We start from the raw sequence: 17,708 nt of genomic DNA, 5'->3' as shown, positions 1-17,708 counted from the left end.
CTGGCTCTAGCTCTTCATCTTCCTCTAGAACCTTTCCAAGCTTACAGGCCACATTATTTATCTGCCTGAGGGTCAAAGGCGTACCAAATGGTGAGGAATTCGGCTCCATAGGTGGTGGTGAGGGTGTTTTTTGAGCCACTCTTTGGCTCAACGGCTGCGTGACTTCCAGCGGGTTGAACGGCTAGATACCACACTTCCTAAACGCTGATAGGATTGTCGATTGCTTGAAGGCCTGGCGGCGCACATCCTCGATGCAAGCGAGGAATTCGACCTTCGTTATATTCGTAAGACCGTCACGAACCACCACGTCAAGTGCTTTGGCGTGGTAGTGCTTATAAGGCTGAAAGACGACGACGTCAAGCGGTTAAAGAAAGTGCGTTAAGTAAGGCAGTAAACCAAAGGGAAGGATATTGTTATAGTAGCAATACTAGATGAACTCGATTGTGTAACGTAAGCCGTAGCCATCGAGGATAAGCAAGCGCTTCTTTCCAACCGTACTTTTCTTCGAATATTCGTCGAAATACCTAACCCAATCGAGAGAAGTCTCGTCGTTCGAATAACCTAAAGGGCTCGTCTCTATACCGGTATCATCGTGAAGCTCAGGTTGTTGATACCAGCGCGCCAAATACTGTTAACTAGCGAGGATAAGGAAGGCAGGAACAACACGCCCACTAGCCGAAATAGCTTCAATCGCTGTAGCTGACTCGCGGTTTTCTGGCAAGCTAAAGTAATGCGCTTTCTTCCTTTTGGTAACAATAAGCTGATCTTTACCGACGCCGATTCGAAAGCTAGTCTCATCCATATTCCAAATATCTTCTTTCTGGATTCCTTCTTCATCAATAACCTTCTTCAGCTATAGGAAATACTGGTTCATCTTCTCAATATCCTCACACTCTTGACGATCGGAATTCATCGTCTTCTAGCGCCTTTGAAGTAACCGTGGCGCTTCAGGAGCCTCGTGGTCCAAGAAAAGCCAACCGTAGGTGGATCGCTAACGCTAGTCCGCCCCTGAAGGATATAATTTGCTGCGTCCTTAACGTATTCTAGGCATACAGCGAGATTGATCTTCTCAAGCCTGTGGATATAGAGGCAGAGCGTCTTTTCTTCAGGTCGGGTAAGCTTGGTGTTGTATGCAGGAAGCCCTAGATGTGCTGAGTGGCCCTCCATACGTCGCAGTCGCGTGCGTACGAGGTATGCCAAATTTGCGCGCAACCTTCGAGATATTGCACCCAGGATTGGCCTGAATATACTCTAGGGCTTGATGAATAAGGGACTCCATTTGAGCGATTGAAGAGCTTCAATTTGCAGCGAATTTGAGCGAATTTTGACGATAACTTCACGATTTTTGCTATTTTGGTGCATTTGCTATATTGCTGCAAAGCACCAGCCATGCGTAATCTACCACTTAGCGAGCCATATCACTCATGCGAGCTAAAATTCCCCACTTTGCCCCCCTCTCTTACCACACAGGAAAAAACCACCACCAATTACTTATTAATACAAATTTGAGCACTGTGGTCGAGGGCACCACGAATACTGCACTTAGGAGGCGCCCGACGGCGTTTTTGGCCGTCCTGACTACTTTGAGCCGGCCTAGCATCCTCCTTGTTGCCCTGGGCGTGCCCAGAACCCTCCCCACTACCCTGAGCCACTACAGCTGATTCTGCACTACTCTTGGTCTAACTAGCTACTCTAGCCTGACCTGACTGACTGTCTAACTGACTGATCTTATCTAGACCGTCTGCAACGGTAAGAGTCCCACCTTTGGCTATATATCGCCGTTGCTTCTCCTTCCTCTGCCGCCGGCGTTGGTTTTCTACGCGTAGGACCCGATTTTCCTCAGCTAATAAGATTGCACTATTGAGAGCCACTTTGTAGCCTTTGATCAATTGGCTGATTGTTTGTGATATTGGGGAGTCTGGCTTTGGTGGTCTTTGTTGCTGTAACTGTCAGCTCGCTTGTCCGGTCAGCTCGCTTATCACGTACGTTAGCTTTTATTTATCTTCTACCAATCATCTCTGCAACAACATCATCTTCCGGTTTCTGAGCATCGTCCCGCGAGAACTCAGGGAGAGATCCCCTTTCCGCTTCGCACTTCCAGCCAACGTACGGATGCTTGTCCCGGGATAATTGCAGCACCTCCCTGGATCTCGTTCGAATATGGGTGGGATGTTCGTGCCCTCCAATAGCCTTCGCTGCTGAGACTCAAAGATAAGTTCCATAGCTCGTAAGAGAGCAACCCGCGACAGAGAGAGAGGAGCAGTGTCTTTCACTCGTTCTTTGAGCAGTAAGTAAAACGAAAGATGTCGATTGCTGCCGCTTAAATACGTATCTTATAAGCTCAGCTGGTATGATGGAGGGTAGAAACCAGCAAGTTCCCAATCGATGATAGCGGCAAGCTTGCATATCGTATCTCCGCCGGGACTTTCACTGGACTGGAGGATTAGATTGCGAGGCGTAAGATCGTTATGGCAGAATACTGCTTCTTTCGGCCACTGTTCCACCGCATCACGGCGGTGATTACTACGCTGACGGGGGTCTTCAACAACTCAGCTTTGTCGGCTTATCATCGTGGAGCCTCCCTTTAGCCGTGCAGAAAGTCCAGAGCCTTGTCGACTAGAAATACTCACTTGCGATTTGCCAGCCTCGTCGACCCCCAACGTCGTTAACTATTGGCGATACCTCGCCGTGTCACCTTTCCAATCCGTAAAGAGACCCGCGTTAGTGGTTCTCAGCTGCTCTGTGATTGGCTTGAGATTAATTCGAGGCTTTTTGCACAGGCCAAGGGAGGCGGCTAAACGCCGGCACATGTCTTCCCAAGCAGACCGTCCGCGCTCAACGGAATTCACACCGCCGCCAACACAGGCACTCTCAACGCTGCCGTCCACCGCTACGAGCTATCGAGTTCTACCGACTCCGGTGTAGGCAAACGAAACGCCTTAAGCGGATATGGTGGAACTGTGGAGGTGGAAGCAATGGCGGTAATGGCAGAGGCGGCCTTGACTCCGGAGAACTGGCTGGAGCTAATCGGGACCGTGTCTCACCGTGACCCCTGAAATCAGCATCCACAGTATTCCGCACCGCATCCAGACCGGTCCAGGCCGGTACTTCATTGGCAGGGTCCACAACGCTAGCGGACTCATGTCCAGTCTCAGTCTAGATCCAACAGGTGGCTAGCTCTTTGTCCTGCCGGAGACACGAGACGACCAGAATGAGAACCTTGTGGAAGAGCAAAGCTGATAATGGGCGGTCAAGACCCAACTTTGTCGCATGTAGGCTGAAATGGACCGGCCTTCGCATGGGCGACGAGACAGTACACATTGTTGAGGACTGGAGACGGATTTCAGCTTCATTGGAAGCAGCCATATGAATCGACGGAATTGATCCAATTGGTCGGCCACCCTCTTCTGCACGATTTGTATGCTCTTAGTTATCTAGTCACAAACATCGAAATGACCCAACCAACATGGCGACAATGAGAACCAATGCAACACACGACCTTGCATGTGTGTGGCTTCCGGAATAATCCGATTTCGAACCATGGGGCTTGCAAGTGCATGGCTGAGACCAGCACACAATGAACATTACATGTAATTCGGCATTTTGGGATAAGCGTTATCGACCAGGAGCGCCCGGAAGCCGGTAATTTCGGACCTTGCGGCTTACAAGTATACAGCTAAGACTCGCACACCATGAACAATACATCTTGGATTCTGCGGCTGCGCGCCAATTGATTTTGCCAAACGCCATACCCGACGCGATTGAAACTGCAAAGAAGGAGTAACTTTGGGCGTCTACTTTAATCACATATGCCCACGGGATTCGAACCTCATCATGGCGTTCACACGGCGCTAATCACGCCAGCAACAAAGTTCGACGCCAAACGCCACGCCGGTCTGACCACATGAACAATACATTTAAGTCGGTAATTTTGGGCAAAGTGTTGGCGGCAAGCGGTTCCCTGGACAAGATGCATTCAGACCTTGGGGCTTGCAAGTGTATAGCTGAGACCAGCATATCCTGAATTGCACACGTAACTCCGTATTTTAGGTCGAGTGCTGGCGGCAAGGTACTCCCGGAGTGGTACAATTTCGGACCTTGAGGCTTGTATGTGAATAGCTGAGCCATGAGACTATGAATAATAATATATGTAAGTGGGCATATCAGGTTAAATTGTGGCAGCAAGGTGCTTCCGAGAGCACACTATTTCGAACCATGGGGCTTGCAAGCATACAGCTGAGACCATGGCACTATGAATAATATATGTAAGTCGGTATTTTAGGGCAAGTGCTGGCGGCAAGGTGCTTTCGAAATATAAGATTTCGGATCTTAGGGCTTGCGAGTACATAGCTGAGACCAAGACATTATGAAACAATAATACTTGTAAGTCAGTGTTATGGCATACGTGAAGCGCTGGCGGCAACCCGGAGGGTCCCAGTCGATAGCCCAGCTAGTCACGAGCGCAGGCATCTTTAGCCAGAAGATGGCAGTACAGACTGTCAGCACGTCGATTCGGCCCACGATTGCCGCGGCCGAGTACAGTATCAGCGATGGCAGCGTAGCTGACGATGGCTCCAGTATTCTCTTGGTCCTGGTCGCCCACTTCACGGATGCCTCTGCCGCTCAGGATGCCATGCGCCAGCATCTCGCAACCTTCGACGCCGACGTTAGCCTGGTGGCCAAGAAGACAGCAAAGTGTCACATATAACGCTGCATCAATCGAGGGCAAAAATTGCTTGTATTCGAAAGGTTCAGAAAGGTGGGCATAACCTGAATACCATAGTTATGCGGCATTCGGCTGACACAGTCTAGGCTGTAAACGGTCTAGCATGTGCGCCACCTGCGCCCATATGTGGCTTAGATGCGGCTCCCTCCGACACCAAGCCGCTTAGCCAAGTCTGGCTTCCAAACCGGCACTACTATCTTCTGGGTACGCGACGCCATCTAGGCCAGGGTCGAAGCGGTCTCGTCCTTTACTCCTTCAAGTTAGTCCTTGGACTCCTCGTACCTCCCCCAAAAATTGCTGCCATTTCTAGTCTAGTCTAACGAGCTCAACAGGTGTGCCCAAGACTCTCGACCTCCCGCTCCAGCCATCTGCGCCGGCCAGTCCCGGTAGCGGCACGCTGGGAACAATCACCCGGCAGGGTGATAACGGCATCGACATCAACACCAGTCTCACCGCCATCTAGGGGACCTAAAAAAGGCGGCGCCCCTACCGTATCTGCCCTCGACAAAGCCCTCGCACTAGCCAGCGCCCTCGACACCCACCTCGCCAATTTCGCCGTGCTAGCCTCATCTCAGCTCAAACCTAACGGCCTTTAAGGCGTCCTCGTGAGAAGGCAAGTACGGCACGCAGTTCAGCTTCCAACTAGTCGATGCCAAGGGCGCGCACGCTGTCGAGCCGGCCGAGCCCTCCCCGGGCCTCGGCACCGCGCGCAACCCCGTGACGCCTCTGCGGAATGGCTCGGCCGAAGGCGAGTATACGTTCCTAGCATGCCAAGAGGGGAATGGCAAATTGAATTTGCTCGTGGCCAGGGTGGGCGGCGATATATTCGATACCCCTGTACAAATATTCGGCGAATATGCACTAAAACTTAGCGAGATGAGGACTGCTGTTGCGGGCACCATAGGGGGCGAGCTGGCAGCAAAACGTGAAGGGAAAATACCCGCTGTAGCTTAGCGCCAGCCCGCTAAGTTACAGTATTCATCCCACTAATTTTTAACGTTTACCCCACTAGAGCTTCTGTCGATTTCAGCGTATCATATTCGCGAAATATTCGTACAGGGGTGTCGAATATATCGCCGCCCACCCTGCTCTGACCGCAGCCATGGCGGCGGCTCGAAAAACACGCGTTCCTAATGATATATTAGTAGGGATTGATAGGGTCATAATGGTGAAGTATTCAGCGTGCCTTTCTATAGCTGCAAAGCGATAAATCGTAGGTACGATTCACTGAGGTTGAATTGCGAGATTGAGGAAGAAAGTGGGCTATTTTAGGAGGGGGAGCTGGCTAGAAAGTTGAAGGTACCGCACGGACCACCCACAACGGATTGACAGCCATTCTACTACCAAAACATCCAACAATTAGACCATGAACATCGAAATATATCACGACAATAGCGATTAGTGGGCAAAAGAAGGACCTAGAAGCTGCCACTTGATTCTTCGCCACTAGATTTTGCCACTATTCATAATTATAAAAGAGAGACTTTTGGCCCTCCCGAAGGAAACAAAAAGACAGACCTTTTCAGACAATTCAAGCTTTACTTCCCTGCATCAAATGCTCCATTTCCGTTGCCCTATGAATGCGCGTGATAAAATAAGTATGTACTACATATTGGCCCCGCACGCCCACAGCCTGCCCGTGCCCCTTGCGTGGAGATGAGGCACTCGAGTACCGACCTGAGGTACAGTACCATTGCCATCATTGGCCCGCAAAATAGCTCCTCAGGAACAAAGACTACCGAGCTTGGTAGTACACGGCAGCCCAGCCAACTTAACCCGACCCAACCGCATGGCCAGCATGCAACCCCCCCACCCCCCCTTCATCTCACCCACCCGTACACCGTCCAGAATATGGAAGAAAAGAACTAATACGGCATGACCAGCGTGCATTCACAATGGCTCTCTCTACCGTACTGTACGGGCATACAAGCAAAGTCTGGTCGCTCTATTTTTTCTCGGCCGTCGGCGCTCTGCGGACTCCCGGAGCCGGGCGTCCTTGGGCGTCCCTAATCATGACAGCTTTTGCTGCCTTGTATTTCTCGCTCATACGATGGGCTTCCCTGGCGTAGTGCAAACTGCCCTGGGCATTGTAGGCTGCGTTGGACCTGGCTCTCATCAGGTTCAGTTCTTTCTTCATTTCTGATAGGGACGGCATGGTGTCGGACGGGTTATGTTGGTTGTGAGATGTCTCGGTTACTTTATTTGGTGTGTGGAGGGGGTTAAAAAAAGAAAAGCTGACGATGAGACAGTTTGAATTGAGCTGTGGGTTGTTTATGAGGCGGCGGAAAAACTCAGCAGGCTCGGTTGAATGCGACAAATTTGGGTTTTTTTGACGATCGAGGAGCAGGAAATTGGAGAGGCACTGGGAGCAAGAAAAAACGTGGCGCCGTGGAGGCTTCTTGAAGTATTCCCGTCAAGTTGTTTGTCAACTGGACGATAGACACGGCACATAAGGTCCCGCGGCGGGTAACTCTTCCGAATTGGAAAGGCCAGGCCACGGTGCGAGAAACTGTTTTGTGTCCGCTACCAGGCTAGTTCAGTTTAGTCAGTCTTGATGCCGTTTCTGTGTAACCGGCGGCCGCGACTCGCCCTACGGCTACAGTAGCGCGAGCCTCGTCCAGCGGCCCGTCAGCACCGTCTCAGCTGACTCGCCCGACTTTTCCTTCTCGAGCGTCGCCGCCTCGCTGCCCAGCGCCACAAGTGCCGACCGCCTGCTCCCCTACCCGGCCTCTGGACGTCCTCCGCTGGCTCTGCCCGCGGGTCCGCCCTCGGGTCTGCCGTATCCCGTGACTGTCAAGACAGGAGTATTGTCGGCGGGGGCCCCAGCTGTGGCGCCGTCCACGAGCTCCCTCGCCGACGCGGCTTCGGCAGCAACCTATGCCACCGGGTTTGATGGCAGCTCGGGCCTCCAATATCAAACCCAGACCCAGACCCAGACCCAGTCTCAGACGCAGGCCGCGTCCAACACGCTCGGCAGCCACCAACAGACCCAACAGACTCTTGAATCTAGATCTGCAATTCTCATTGGCTTGGATACGTATGGGATCAATACTTAATTACAAGCGAGGGTAGTAATTGAGGCTGATGTTGGCAACATACGACTGGGAAAGCGACTTCTATGAGGCATGTGCTTGCTTAGCAAAACCGTGGCGGGCCGGTCTGTGTCCATTTGGCCCATGTCCTCCGCATCCCGTCGTCCCATCTGATGCGAACAGCAAGGCACTTTGTAGCCACGGCACAGGCACTACCTGGTCCCATCCCCAAGTCTGACGTGGAGGCGGCCTGCGCCTCTGAGCCACACTAGTCTTCTCTGAAGGTCGAGCAACGCCCGATTAACACGATACCCTTATTTCCTCAACTGCACACCTACTCGTATCGCCCCCCCAGACGTCAGACAGCCTACACGCGCTGTGATGAGGACGAGGTGGTGTGTAGCCATGTCAACCCACTAGTCTCGCCTGTCTTGGTTTGAAAAGGGGGATGAGCTCCGTGCCTCTGTGGCGACTTCCTTCACCTGTCGTCGAGCCAAAAAACAGCCCACCCGGTCAGGGGGTTGGAACATCCGATAGTTCACCCCTCTACCCCATCACGTCTCGTCCCCAACAAGTCCCTCGGCGTTCTCGCGTGTCTCTAGTGGATCACGGAATGTCCTTCCCGCGTTGTGCAGGCACGTGGTATTGTCGCCATCCAGAAGTACTGTAGATCAATGCTGCGACCCTGGGCACTTGAAGGCATTTCTTCTTCTTTACATTACTCAATACAAACCTATACAACTTTACTCCTTTGTGTCCCTTTTGGACCATGTATCTGTGCCGCGGCTTGTCTTCCCTCTGATCAGATTGCTCTTTTTCGATTTCTTTTCTTTTCTTTTATGTTTTTGGTTAGGAACTGCAGCTTCTACAATGAATTAAGATCCTGAGACCAGCGTATGCGGCCGTGCCTTTTATTTGTTAGGTATATTTGTCTAACTGTGCCTAGCATCTAGACCATGCTGCCTAGCATCGAGACTGTGCTGCCTAGCGTCTATACCGTGCTAAGGTCGACGCACAGAAAGATTTCGCTGTACCCTAATTAGATCTGAAAGTCTTAATGATAATTACTGTTCCTCAAGCCTTGCTAGAAAGTCAAACAGAAACCTACGGATAACTTATGTAGTACTTGTCAAACTCGGCCAGCAGTCGCGCCGGCTTCGTAGCGCTGAGCACATGCGGCAGCAGGCCCTCGGTTTCAGCCACGGCTAGCGCAGACGGCACTAGTGTACCACTTGGCAGGCTTGAAACGCCAGGAGCAGAAGCAGGAGCAGGAGCAGGAGCAGGAGTAGAAGCAGGAGCAGAACCAGAAGTAGAAGCAGGAGCAGCAACAGGAACGGGAGGAGCAGTCCAACCAAACCCCAGCGCAACCAGGTCGGCCAGACTCTGCATGTCAACATCGTCAACGGCGCCGTCCCACAACGTCGTCCCCTTCGTGTCGGGCACCAACCTCGCCGCAGCAGCCGGCAGCGGCCGCCCGTCAGGCGATGCAGACGACGGCAGCGGCGGGCGGCGTTCGTCGTCGTCTATTCCGTCCTCTGCAGCACCACCATCAGAAGCGACGTTGAAAAACAAGGCCGTCCTGTCCGGCGATCTTTGCGTCTTCGCATCGTTTCCGGGCAGCTCCTTCTTCTTCTCGGCAAACACGCCCTCGGAGATGGCGTCGATGGCGTTGAAGGGTGGGAACGTCGCCGAGGCGGGCGGCAGGTGCGGGCGTGGCGGTGTGAACAAATACCCGACCACGTGGGCGATGGTGTCGCTGCCGGCACCCCCGAGAAGCTGAGGGATCTGGTTGTCGCCGCTGCGCGAGGCGGTGGGATCTTCTTTGGCGTTGTCTGTTGGGATGGCGCGGGGTTATCTTCTGATGTTTTCTTGCCCCTTTCCCCACTTTTATCCGTCACCCCTTTTCATCCCTTTTCACCACTTTCACAGCCGGCAAAGAAACTCCAAAATAATTCGTGGAAAGTTTTGTTTTAAAAAAAAAAGTAAACTCACACTGATCCCATAAACCCTTGGGCAGATTCTTCACAATTGGCATCACGCGCCACCCGCCCCCCTCGTCGCGCTCGCCGCGCTCGACTTTGACCGTCAGGTTCGACACCAGCGGGTCGCGGGCCTGCGTCAGGCGAGCGAAAATAGGCGCCGCGGTCCCCGCAACAGCTGCCGCGGGCACCGCCGCGCCCGTCTTGGAATTGAGCAAGTCGCTATCGATAGCGGCAGCCGAGACAGGGAATTTCGACTCGACGCGGAAGCGGAACGCGGCGGCGCGCACGAACCACGCGTTGCCCGTGGCCGCCGCCGGCTTGGCGATCTCGTCCGTCGCCGCGCCATCAGCCAGCGCCACGACAACCAGATCCGCACCTACATCGCCCTGCGCCAGCCCGGGCCTGCGCACGGCGACGACGAACTGCTCGAGCGACAGCGCCGGCGGCTTTACGTTCCCGCTGCCGAAGCTGACCGTGACGTGCACGATCTTGAAGTCGAGGTTCACGTGCCCCGTGGCTTGTGCGAGCCGCACGTCTCTGACGAGCCAGCGGGCTATGGCGACTTCGGTGTCCCAGAGGACCTGGACAGCAAGTCGCCTTGATTAGAGTTGCTGTGTGAACACGAGAAGACAGAGACTCACATCGCCGCCCGTGTAATGCAGCACCCCAAACGTTTCTTCCGGGCGGCCGCTGTTGCCTATGCCGGCGATGGCCAGCGCCACAATCGAGGCCGCGTTTCTCGGTACGCTGTCGTGGGCTTTGAGCCTTTTGCTCTGGTCTGCCATTTTCTCCAACTCTTTAGCGTGCTCGGCGACGACGCTGGGCATGTTGAAACCCGTGCCGAGCGCCTTGACCGTTTTCCCATCCTTGCCGTTTGAGAAATCCAGGTTAGCATCGGGCTCGTCGGCCGTGAGCCTGTCTGAAAAGTCGACCGAGCCGAGGTAGCGCTGGTCTCCTGCGATGATGGTAAAGGCGATTGGGGCTGGTTCGGAGGACGCGAATTCAAATTGAAACTTTGCACCAGCACTGCCGGCCCCGTGATAACAAACTTGTCACGACCCCCGCATGTACCTGGCAATCCCAGTGCCTCGCCGGGGCTTGCAAAGAGATCGCAACCAAGGTAGCGGTCGGACTGGTGGACCACAAGCGTCAGGTTGGGCAGATACAAGTAATCTTTCTTACCCTTCGTCTTATTGACGGTCGCGGTGCCGGTGACTGTGTTGTGCTGTCTGCGCCAGGGTTTGGATTGTCAATCTTGAAGGATTGTTAATCTTGACCCAGGTAGGCAAGGGACTTACTGTTCCAGCCTGAAGGTGGCAAACTCGACCTGGCCGGGAGAAAGAGGGCCCAGGTTTGGGATGAGGTACTGGGCGTAGTGCGTCTTTGCCCCGGGAAAGGCCCCGAGCAGCGTCTGGCTGACGGCATACAGCGTCGTGCGCATCCGTCTGACGTAGCCTTTTGGCGCGTTTGGCTGGAAACTAGCCACTGCAGCGGCGTCCGACTTGTTGGTCGACTTGGTCGACACGTTCCAGCTGGCTGGGTTCGTGGCGTCGTCTGCCCTCGCGTACTTGCAGTACCAGTTGAGATAGCCACAAAGTCCGAGCCCTCGAAGTCGACCCCGACCTTGTCTTTAAATTCGTCGGAGCTTTTTCGAATCCCGCCTTGAGGATCCCGAAGACGTCTTCGTAGTGGTCCAAGTCCCAGTGAGTGATGACGATGCTGTCAAAGCGCAGAGTCCGTCTTGTCTGCACAGACGGATAGGGGTACTCAAAGTCTCTGTTAAGGGCGAATTCGTAGTTCTCATCAATGTGTTCGATGACTCTTGTTGGATTGGCTATTGTCAGATGGACAAGGGTTGCATGTGGAATAGAGCTCATCCCAGCTGAGCTCTGGTGTGGTCATCCGAGGTGAAAAAAGGCTCAGGGGAGCTGAAATGAAGTGGCCAGTTCAGCTGGTGTGGCTACTTTTGCCACCACCATTGCCACCATTTACAACTATAATAGAGGCCCTCTGGCAGGACCAAAAAGAACAAGGAGGAGAGATGAATGAAGAAAAAGTTGAAGTGCTGAATCCAACAACTCTCTTGATGACGACAGCAGCTGCAGCCATGGGCTTGCCGCCATCGATCAAGACTGCGCGGTGGATTTCTGGCTTCTGGCCCCCTCTTTCTTGAACGAGGAGGTGGATTGCGCTGTCCCCGATGGGGATGCCCAGATGCCACGAATGCACTCTCCAGGCCATTGCGTGCGCGGCAGCTCACTTGATAACGGGTGAATAGCGAAAGAGGCTGAGATGTCCCAGATTTCACCGTACCCGAGGCAAATACCGATCGACGTGTAGTTCACGTGAACGGCGGCGAGACGGCGCAGACACCTTGCCGGCGCTGTTCCCCAGGCGCCCATCCATGGCAAGACCAAAAACAGCCAAGAATAGAGCCAAGGACTGCACAGTGCGAGCAATGGGATCAAAAAAAAAGAAAGTGAAAGCTTGGCCGCTGACCGCCACAGGGGTCCTACAATAGTGTTCCCAATGCGGCGGCTCAGCTGCCGAGGGGTGCAGCTGGGCTGACCACAATCACATTTGCTTGGCAGACGGCCAGATGCAGGGGGGCGAGCGGCATGGCGCGAGAGATAAGGGACAGAGACTAAGAGCTGTCAGACCAGAACACGGCGTTTCTCAGCGTCTCCGAAACGGGCAATCTTGTCGCCACCTTTTGTCTTTCTGAATCCTCTCACCAAAGCCTCTTGCGTGAACCTGTCATTGACTTGTTCGTGCGTGAACTTGTCACTGACTTGTTCCTCACTAACACCAAACACCAAACACCAACCCACAACCTCAGCATGGCGATGCGGTGGCCGCGACCGCGGTTCGCGCCCAAGAGCGGCAGCCGCCTGTCAGTGCTCAAGCTGGCGACGCTCGCAGCGCTGTTCCTGCCGCCAATACTGTACGTCGTGTCCTTCGCGCTCACGCTGGCGGTGATGGGCAGCCCCGACTTTGTGCGAGCAGACCGGCTGTCCGTCGGGGTCGCCGAGACATCGGGGCAGTTCACGAACCGCACGCAGCACGCGTCGCCCTTCTTCAGCTGCACGGCCACGGTCGGCAACGAGACGGACCCGGACTTCTTTGCCGAGAGCTGCGAGAAGCGCGCCTTCTTCGTCGGCGCCAAGGGCCTCGACGCCTGCCGCGCCGACTTCTTCGACGTCACGCGCATCTGCCCCAAAATCGTGACTGCTGCCGAGCTGTACGTCGCCGCCTCGGTCCTCGCCGCCGCCGCCTTCCTCTCCGCCGCCCTGTACGCCGTCATGGCCGCCACGTCGGCTGGCATAGGCCCGCGCTACCGCGGCTTGCCGGTGGCCGAAGACGCGCGTCCCGTCGCTGCCGCTGCCGCTGCTTCCACCGAAAAACCAGCGACGAGCCCTGGGCCTCCCACGGCAGAGGTGCTGAACCGCGCGCTGGGCGCTGTGTCGACCATGCTTGGCGTCGCGGCCAGCGCGTGCCTGGTCATGGGCCAGGTGCTGGCCGTCAGCGCGCTCGTCATCGAGGCGTCGCCGTCCATCTCGCAGCCGCTGATCGACCAGTCGCGCTGGTACATGTCGACGGGCGCCCTCGACCACACGAGCGCCGCCTACGCGCTGGCCCTGTTTGGCGCGCTGGTGGCTGCTACCGGCTGCGGCGTCCTCTGAGTTCAGGGGGTTGTGTATGTTATCAGGGGGTGTTGGTGGAGGCGGAAAAAATTATCATGTTCACTTTTTTATATTACTTTTTGCTGTTTATTTGGGGGGAGAGGGGGGTTTTTGCCGGATTAGAGTTTCGGGAAGGGCACGTCGTAATGTAACCGTCAACATAAACACCATGTAATTACCTCAAAATCACATTTCCAAAACTAAAAAACAAAAATCCATTGACCCCAATCCCACAAAACTAAAAACCAAAAATCCATTAACCCCAATCCCATCACTCCCCTCCCCTTCAGCTCAGTCTCAGCGTGCGTGCACACTCACTCGCGCCACACTCACTCGCGCCACCCCGTCCTCCTCGCGACGCGCACATTCGTCGCATGCGTGGCCCGCTCGCATCAGCCCCATAAACCTCCGCCACAACCAAGCCCACACTCGGCAGCGCAAGCTCCGCATTATCGGCATCCGCCACCCACTCCGTATCTACTCCGCTCAACACGAAACTCAGCTCGGGATTGACCCGCACGCTCTCGGCGCGGCGCAGCGAGCGCGGGATGAGTCTCACAACAACGTGCGCGGCGGCGGCGGCCTCGACCACGCCGACCCAGCGCTGGTTGCTCAGCATGCGCACCCTCCAGGCGCCCGCGGCGCCAGACGCCACCGGCGCCAGCCCCGGCCCGTCGATGATGTTGGGCGCGGCGTTAGTGCGCACGCGGCCGCGGCTCGGCCCGACGGGGATCGAGAACTGTAGCGAGGCGAGGGAGTAGCTGTCGGGCGGAAGAACGCGCGCCGCACGGCGAAGATGAGGTCGCACGCGAACGGCACGTCGCGGAACACGAACCCGCTGTTGGCGGCCAGGTCGGCTGGGAAGGGCGATGTCTCGCGCGGGTAGATGCGGGCTGCATAGACGGGCGTTTGCGGGCGCGGGCTCGGCGCGGGGCCTGCTGCTGCTGCGAAGCCGAGGCTGGGGTTGAGGGCGAGGCTGTGGTTGTGGCCGAGGGTGGGATGGGATTAGCAGCGTTGGCCAACCCCCTGCTGGCCGACTACCAGGTCCACAACACCAACATCTTTTCTATCGTGGACAACTTCGAGTTCAAGCGCAACGGCCAGACAACGTACGTCGACGCGGCCGAGGCCGACTACAGCGTCATTGGGTGAGCTCACTGTCAAGTTTTAAAAAATTCAGATGAAAAACAAAACAAGAAAAGAGATATCACCACTGACCCCCTTCCCCCCCCTGAAGATGGCATTCCCGCGACGACGACGACCCAATGACATCAGCAGCACAACTCGCCGACTCGGACGTGCCGTCGCACGGGGACCGGATGGCAGCGTGCAACATGCGACTGCTGGGCTACGACCCCGACAGCAACCCCAACGTGCAACCAGGCTAGGCAGCAGCAGCCGCGGCATGGCTCAAGCAAGAAGGCGGCCGCGCACGGACCGACGCGCGCACGCTGTGCCACGCGGCCATGTACGAGGTCAAGTGGGACGCGGGGCGGCTGCCGGGGACGGTCGAGGCGCAGGCAGTAGCGACGGCAAGGCCACCAAGGACGACATCCTGCGGCTGGTGAACATACTCGGCGCGTCGAGCGGAGGAGGGGGAGGGGGAGGGAGAGGGGGAGGGGGAGGGAGAGGGGGAGGGAGAGGGAGAGGGGGAGGGGGAGGGAGAGGGGGAGGGGGAGGGAGAGGGGGAGGGAGAGGGAGAGGGGGAGGGGGAGGGAGAGGGGGAGGGGAAGATGATGTTGATAGTTTGCAAAAGTTCTCGTACGAGACGTACAAGCTCGCGTTCGACAAGGCGGACGCTAGTGTGAATTGGCTGTTCAAGCAGCAGAGCGCGCCCGGCGAGCAGCCCAAGGTGGCTACGCCTGCGGATGTCGTTGGCTTGGACCAGCTCAACAAGACGCAGGCGGCGCTCGAGAACGCGCGGCGCGAGGTGGCCGACCTGCGGTGGAAGCTGTTTGCCATCTGGTCAGTCAACATGCCCCTGTTGAAAATGGATAAGGATGCTGACGCCATCGTGATGACTGGGAATCAGGATTGACTTGCAATAGCTAGCTTGCAGCCCACAGACAGTTCCGCATTGACAACCAAGTGTCCACAGGACAGGGCCGTCTCGTGTTCCACAAGTCGTTGGTGTCTACCTACCATTACCAATTTCAAACGGTTACACTCCATAATTAGTTAGCCAGTCGGATTTGGGACATTACATGGTGGACTTTTATTGTGCCGGGAACTGGCATCTTATTCGCGGGCTTTGTTACTCAATTAGCACATCGATCATCATTTTTGGGCCAGACATCATTCATGTTCTGGATGCGAGGCACGGCGATGTATGAAAGGTGATGAATTGCTTGGGGAAGCTAAATTCTATCGGCCCGCAGGCGGGAAATCTAGACTATGTGGCATGGATAGGGTGAATCCGCAGGGGCCAGGTTTGGCCTGTGCCCAGCACATTCTGTAGTTCTAGAGTGTCTCGCTGTCTCTTTTCCCTCCTTTTGTCCGGCGTCTCATTAGCGGCCATTCATCGAAGGAGAAGCAGAAAAACAAAGAGTCAACCCCAACAGCCTGCCAAATGACGACCAGTCTCGGCAAGCGCCTGTCGGCTAACCGTTGCCCTCACAAAACCAAGCACGTTTTGCCATTCCGATGCTAGAACAAGCAAATTTTCACAGGTCTGAAGGTCAAGAGAATTAGCGGATTGGCCGCTTGGCTAGGCGTCCCAGCAGTTCGCCACCCCCTGGCCGCCGCACCCGGTGCCTGGTTTCTCTCCACGTCAACACGGCCGATCCAACACTTCCATCAAGCCTACGGCCGATCTAACACTTCCATCAAGCCTAAGTGCACGAGATAGCGTACTCGCCCTCTGCTGAGTCTGCTGCCGCGCATTAAACTAGGGCCGTGGCATGGCATGATGATGGGATCGGGAAAGGAAAAGAGGGCTGGAGCCAGGCGGGGAGAGCTTAGCTGATTAACAGTCTCTCGGGTCGACGAGCACCACATAAGCCTTTTCCATATCCCGTAAAGATCTCCCTCCCTAGTGTAAAAAAGTTAGCTGCTGAGAACGCTGGATAGCTCGTAGATAGACAGACTATCAAGACTGTCCAAGGTCTATACACAGTCATCAGGTCCAGACATGGCAGACGGGCTCTTCCGGAAGTGCGGAATGTGGGCATGGCAAGCTTTGCCAAGAGACATCCACTTCCACTAGCTTCTTAACTCGCCCGTTATGTTCGTACTGTGGTTCGTTGGGTGTCAGCGTCCCGGCGATATGGAGTGCCAAGCAAACAAGCTTTGAGATAAGTAAACATCACCCGTACTATTTCTGGCTCGAAAGCAGGCAAACAAAGTCTTGAGTAACAGCTGAGTTTAATGCGTATTCCAGCTGAGGCAGGACAAGGGTATAATGAGAGCTGTGTCATGTCACGCAATACGCATGCTATTGTGCATTTAACGGCCATTACAGGTCCCAAAAATGACAGAAGCTTCTGTTTCCTCTTCTTCAAAGCTGAAAAGTCGGCGCCTTGGTCTGAGTTGAGCTTGACTGAGCGAGACGTGGCTTGTTGGGTTACTACGGCCATGCCTGCCGTAGTTTGAAACAGACATTAGAGCTGTGAGTTTGTCCTAGTCTAGACCTAGGCCTCTAAAAAGACTAGTTCTGCATCCTCCTAGGCATAAGCCTCATTTGCAGGAGGGCCCAAGGGCCAAAGAAATGGGCGTCCGGGAAACAAGCTTCCTAGTATCTGCCAATCTGCTCTGACAGCTCTTGTCTGCCCCGTTGTTAGAAACAGGCCAACTGGCCATGTTGAAAGGGGAATAGGGGTTGAAAGAGTATTGCACTGCTAACTTGTTGTGGTTGATTGTGTCTGCTGTAGACTACCCCTTCCCTCTTTCATACCCTTCAGGCCCACTCCTATAACCTGTGCGCATCCAGAATGTCCAGGCTCTGTGCTTTAGAGCTGCGTAATGGTCTGAATTATGTGCAAGCGTCTTGATTTGGGCTCAGAATGTTTTAATACGTTTTCTGGGATGGCGCGCAGTATCGCAACTCGGAACTTGGGATGTGACGTGGTTTGATATCCTGGAATATGCCAGCTCGGGATTCACACGGCAATCTCACTCCTCGGACTATGACAAGATAAATTTTCTTGGACGATGCACAGTATCCCACTCGAAATGTGAGATGAGATGAGATCAGATGGAGTAATTTGGAGTATTCCAGTCTGGAATTTAGACGGCAATATCGTCACTCGGAATATTGGAGGTACAGTATCGTGTCTCCGGCCGCGTG

General features: G+C 54.9%; 7 protein-coding genes across 7 annotated transcripts; 5 read left to right on the top strand and 2 right to left on the bottom strand.

The window, feature by feature from the left end:
- Positions 1-4,252: 4,252 nt before the first annotated feature.
- On the top strand, positions 4,253-5,189 carry B0T26DRAFT_673533 (uncharacterized protein; the record flags this gene model as incomplete). Its single annotated transcript, XM_060439608.1, has 4 exons — positions 4,253-4,265; positions 4,389-4,697; positions 4,829-4,930; positions 5,059-5,189. 4 exons carry the CDS (start codon positions 4,253-4,255, stop codon positions 5,187-5,189), a joined length of 555 nt encoding a protein of 184 aa, XP_060297668.1.
- B0T26DRAFT_700176 (uncharacterized protein) lies at positions 4,853-5,633 on the bottom strand. The gene has a single exon (XM_060441523.1). It carries the CDS (start codon positions 5,626-5,628, stop codon positions 5,293-5,295), a length of 336 nt encoding a protein of 111 aa, XP_060297667.1. The 5' UTR covers positions 5,629-5,633; the 3' UTR covers positions 4,853-5,292.
- Positions 5,634-6,621: 988 nt separating this feature from the next.
- Positions 6,622-7,782, top strand: B0T26DRAFT_673532 (uncharacterized protein; the record flags this gene model as incomplete). The annotated part of the gene is made up of 2 exons (XM_060439607.1): positions 6,622-6,641; positions 7,329-7,782. The coding sequence occupies 2 exons, from the start codon at positions 6,622-6,624 to the stop codon at positions 7,780-7,782; spliced, it is 474 nt and encodes a 157-aa protein (XP_060297666.1).
- Positions 7,783-8,933: 1,151 nt separating this feature from the next.
- On the bottom strand, positions 8,934-9,298 carry B0T26DRAFT_700173 (uncharacterized protein). The gene has a single exon (XM_060441522.1). It carries the CDS (start codon positions 9,153-9,155, stop codon positions 8,979-8,981), a length of 177 nt encoding a protein of 58 aa, XP_060297665.1. The 5' UTR covers positions 9,156-9,298; the 3' UTR covers positions 8,934-8,978.
- Positions 9,299-12,582: 3,284 nt separating this feature from the next.
- B0T26DRAFT_769366 (uncharacterized protein) lies at positions 12,583-13,497 on the top strand (the record flags this gene model as incomplete). The annotated part of the gene is made up of 1 exon (XM_060446523.1): positions 12,583-13,497. A coding segment is annotated over one exon (915 nt), but the record flags the coding sequence as incomplete, so codon positions are not given.
- Positions 13,498-14,178: 681 nt separating this feature from the next.
- Positions 14,179-14,934, top strand: B0T26DRAFT_700168 (uncharacterized protein). The gene is made up of 2 exons (XM_060441521.1): positions 14,179-14,571; positions 14,661-14,934. The coding sequence occupies exons 1-2, from the start codon at positions 14,423-14,425 to the stop codon at positions 14,809-14,811; spliced, it is 300 nt and encodes a 99-aa protein (XP_060297663.1). The 5' UTR covers positions 14,179-14,422; the 3' UTR covers positions 14,812-14,934.
- On the top strand, positions 14,890-15,461 carry B0T26DRAFT_673528 (uncharacterized protein; the record flags this gene model as incomplete). The annotated part of the gene is made up of 2 exons (XM_060439606.1): positions 14,890-14,946; positions 15,180-15,461. The coding sequence occupies 2 exons, from the start codon at positions 14,890-14,892 to the stop codon at positions 15,459-15,461; spliced, it is 339 nt and encodes a 112-aa protein (XP_060297662.1).
- Between the last annotated feature and the right edge of the window lie 2,247 nt (positions 15,462-17,708).

Source organism: Lasiosphaeria miniovina (genome assembly GCF_030549165.1).
Source record: "Lasiosphaeria miniovina strain SMH2392-1A chromosome Unknown B0T26scaffold_3, whole genome shotgun sequence".
Lineage (NCBI taxonomy): Eukaryota > Fungi > Ascomycota > Sordariomycetes > Sordariales > Lasiosphaeriaceae > Lasiosphaeria > Lasiosphaeria miniovina.
The sequence above is the reverse complement of the archived record's forward strand: the minus strand, read 5'-3'. Positions and strand labels throughout refer to the sequence as shown.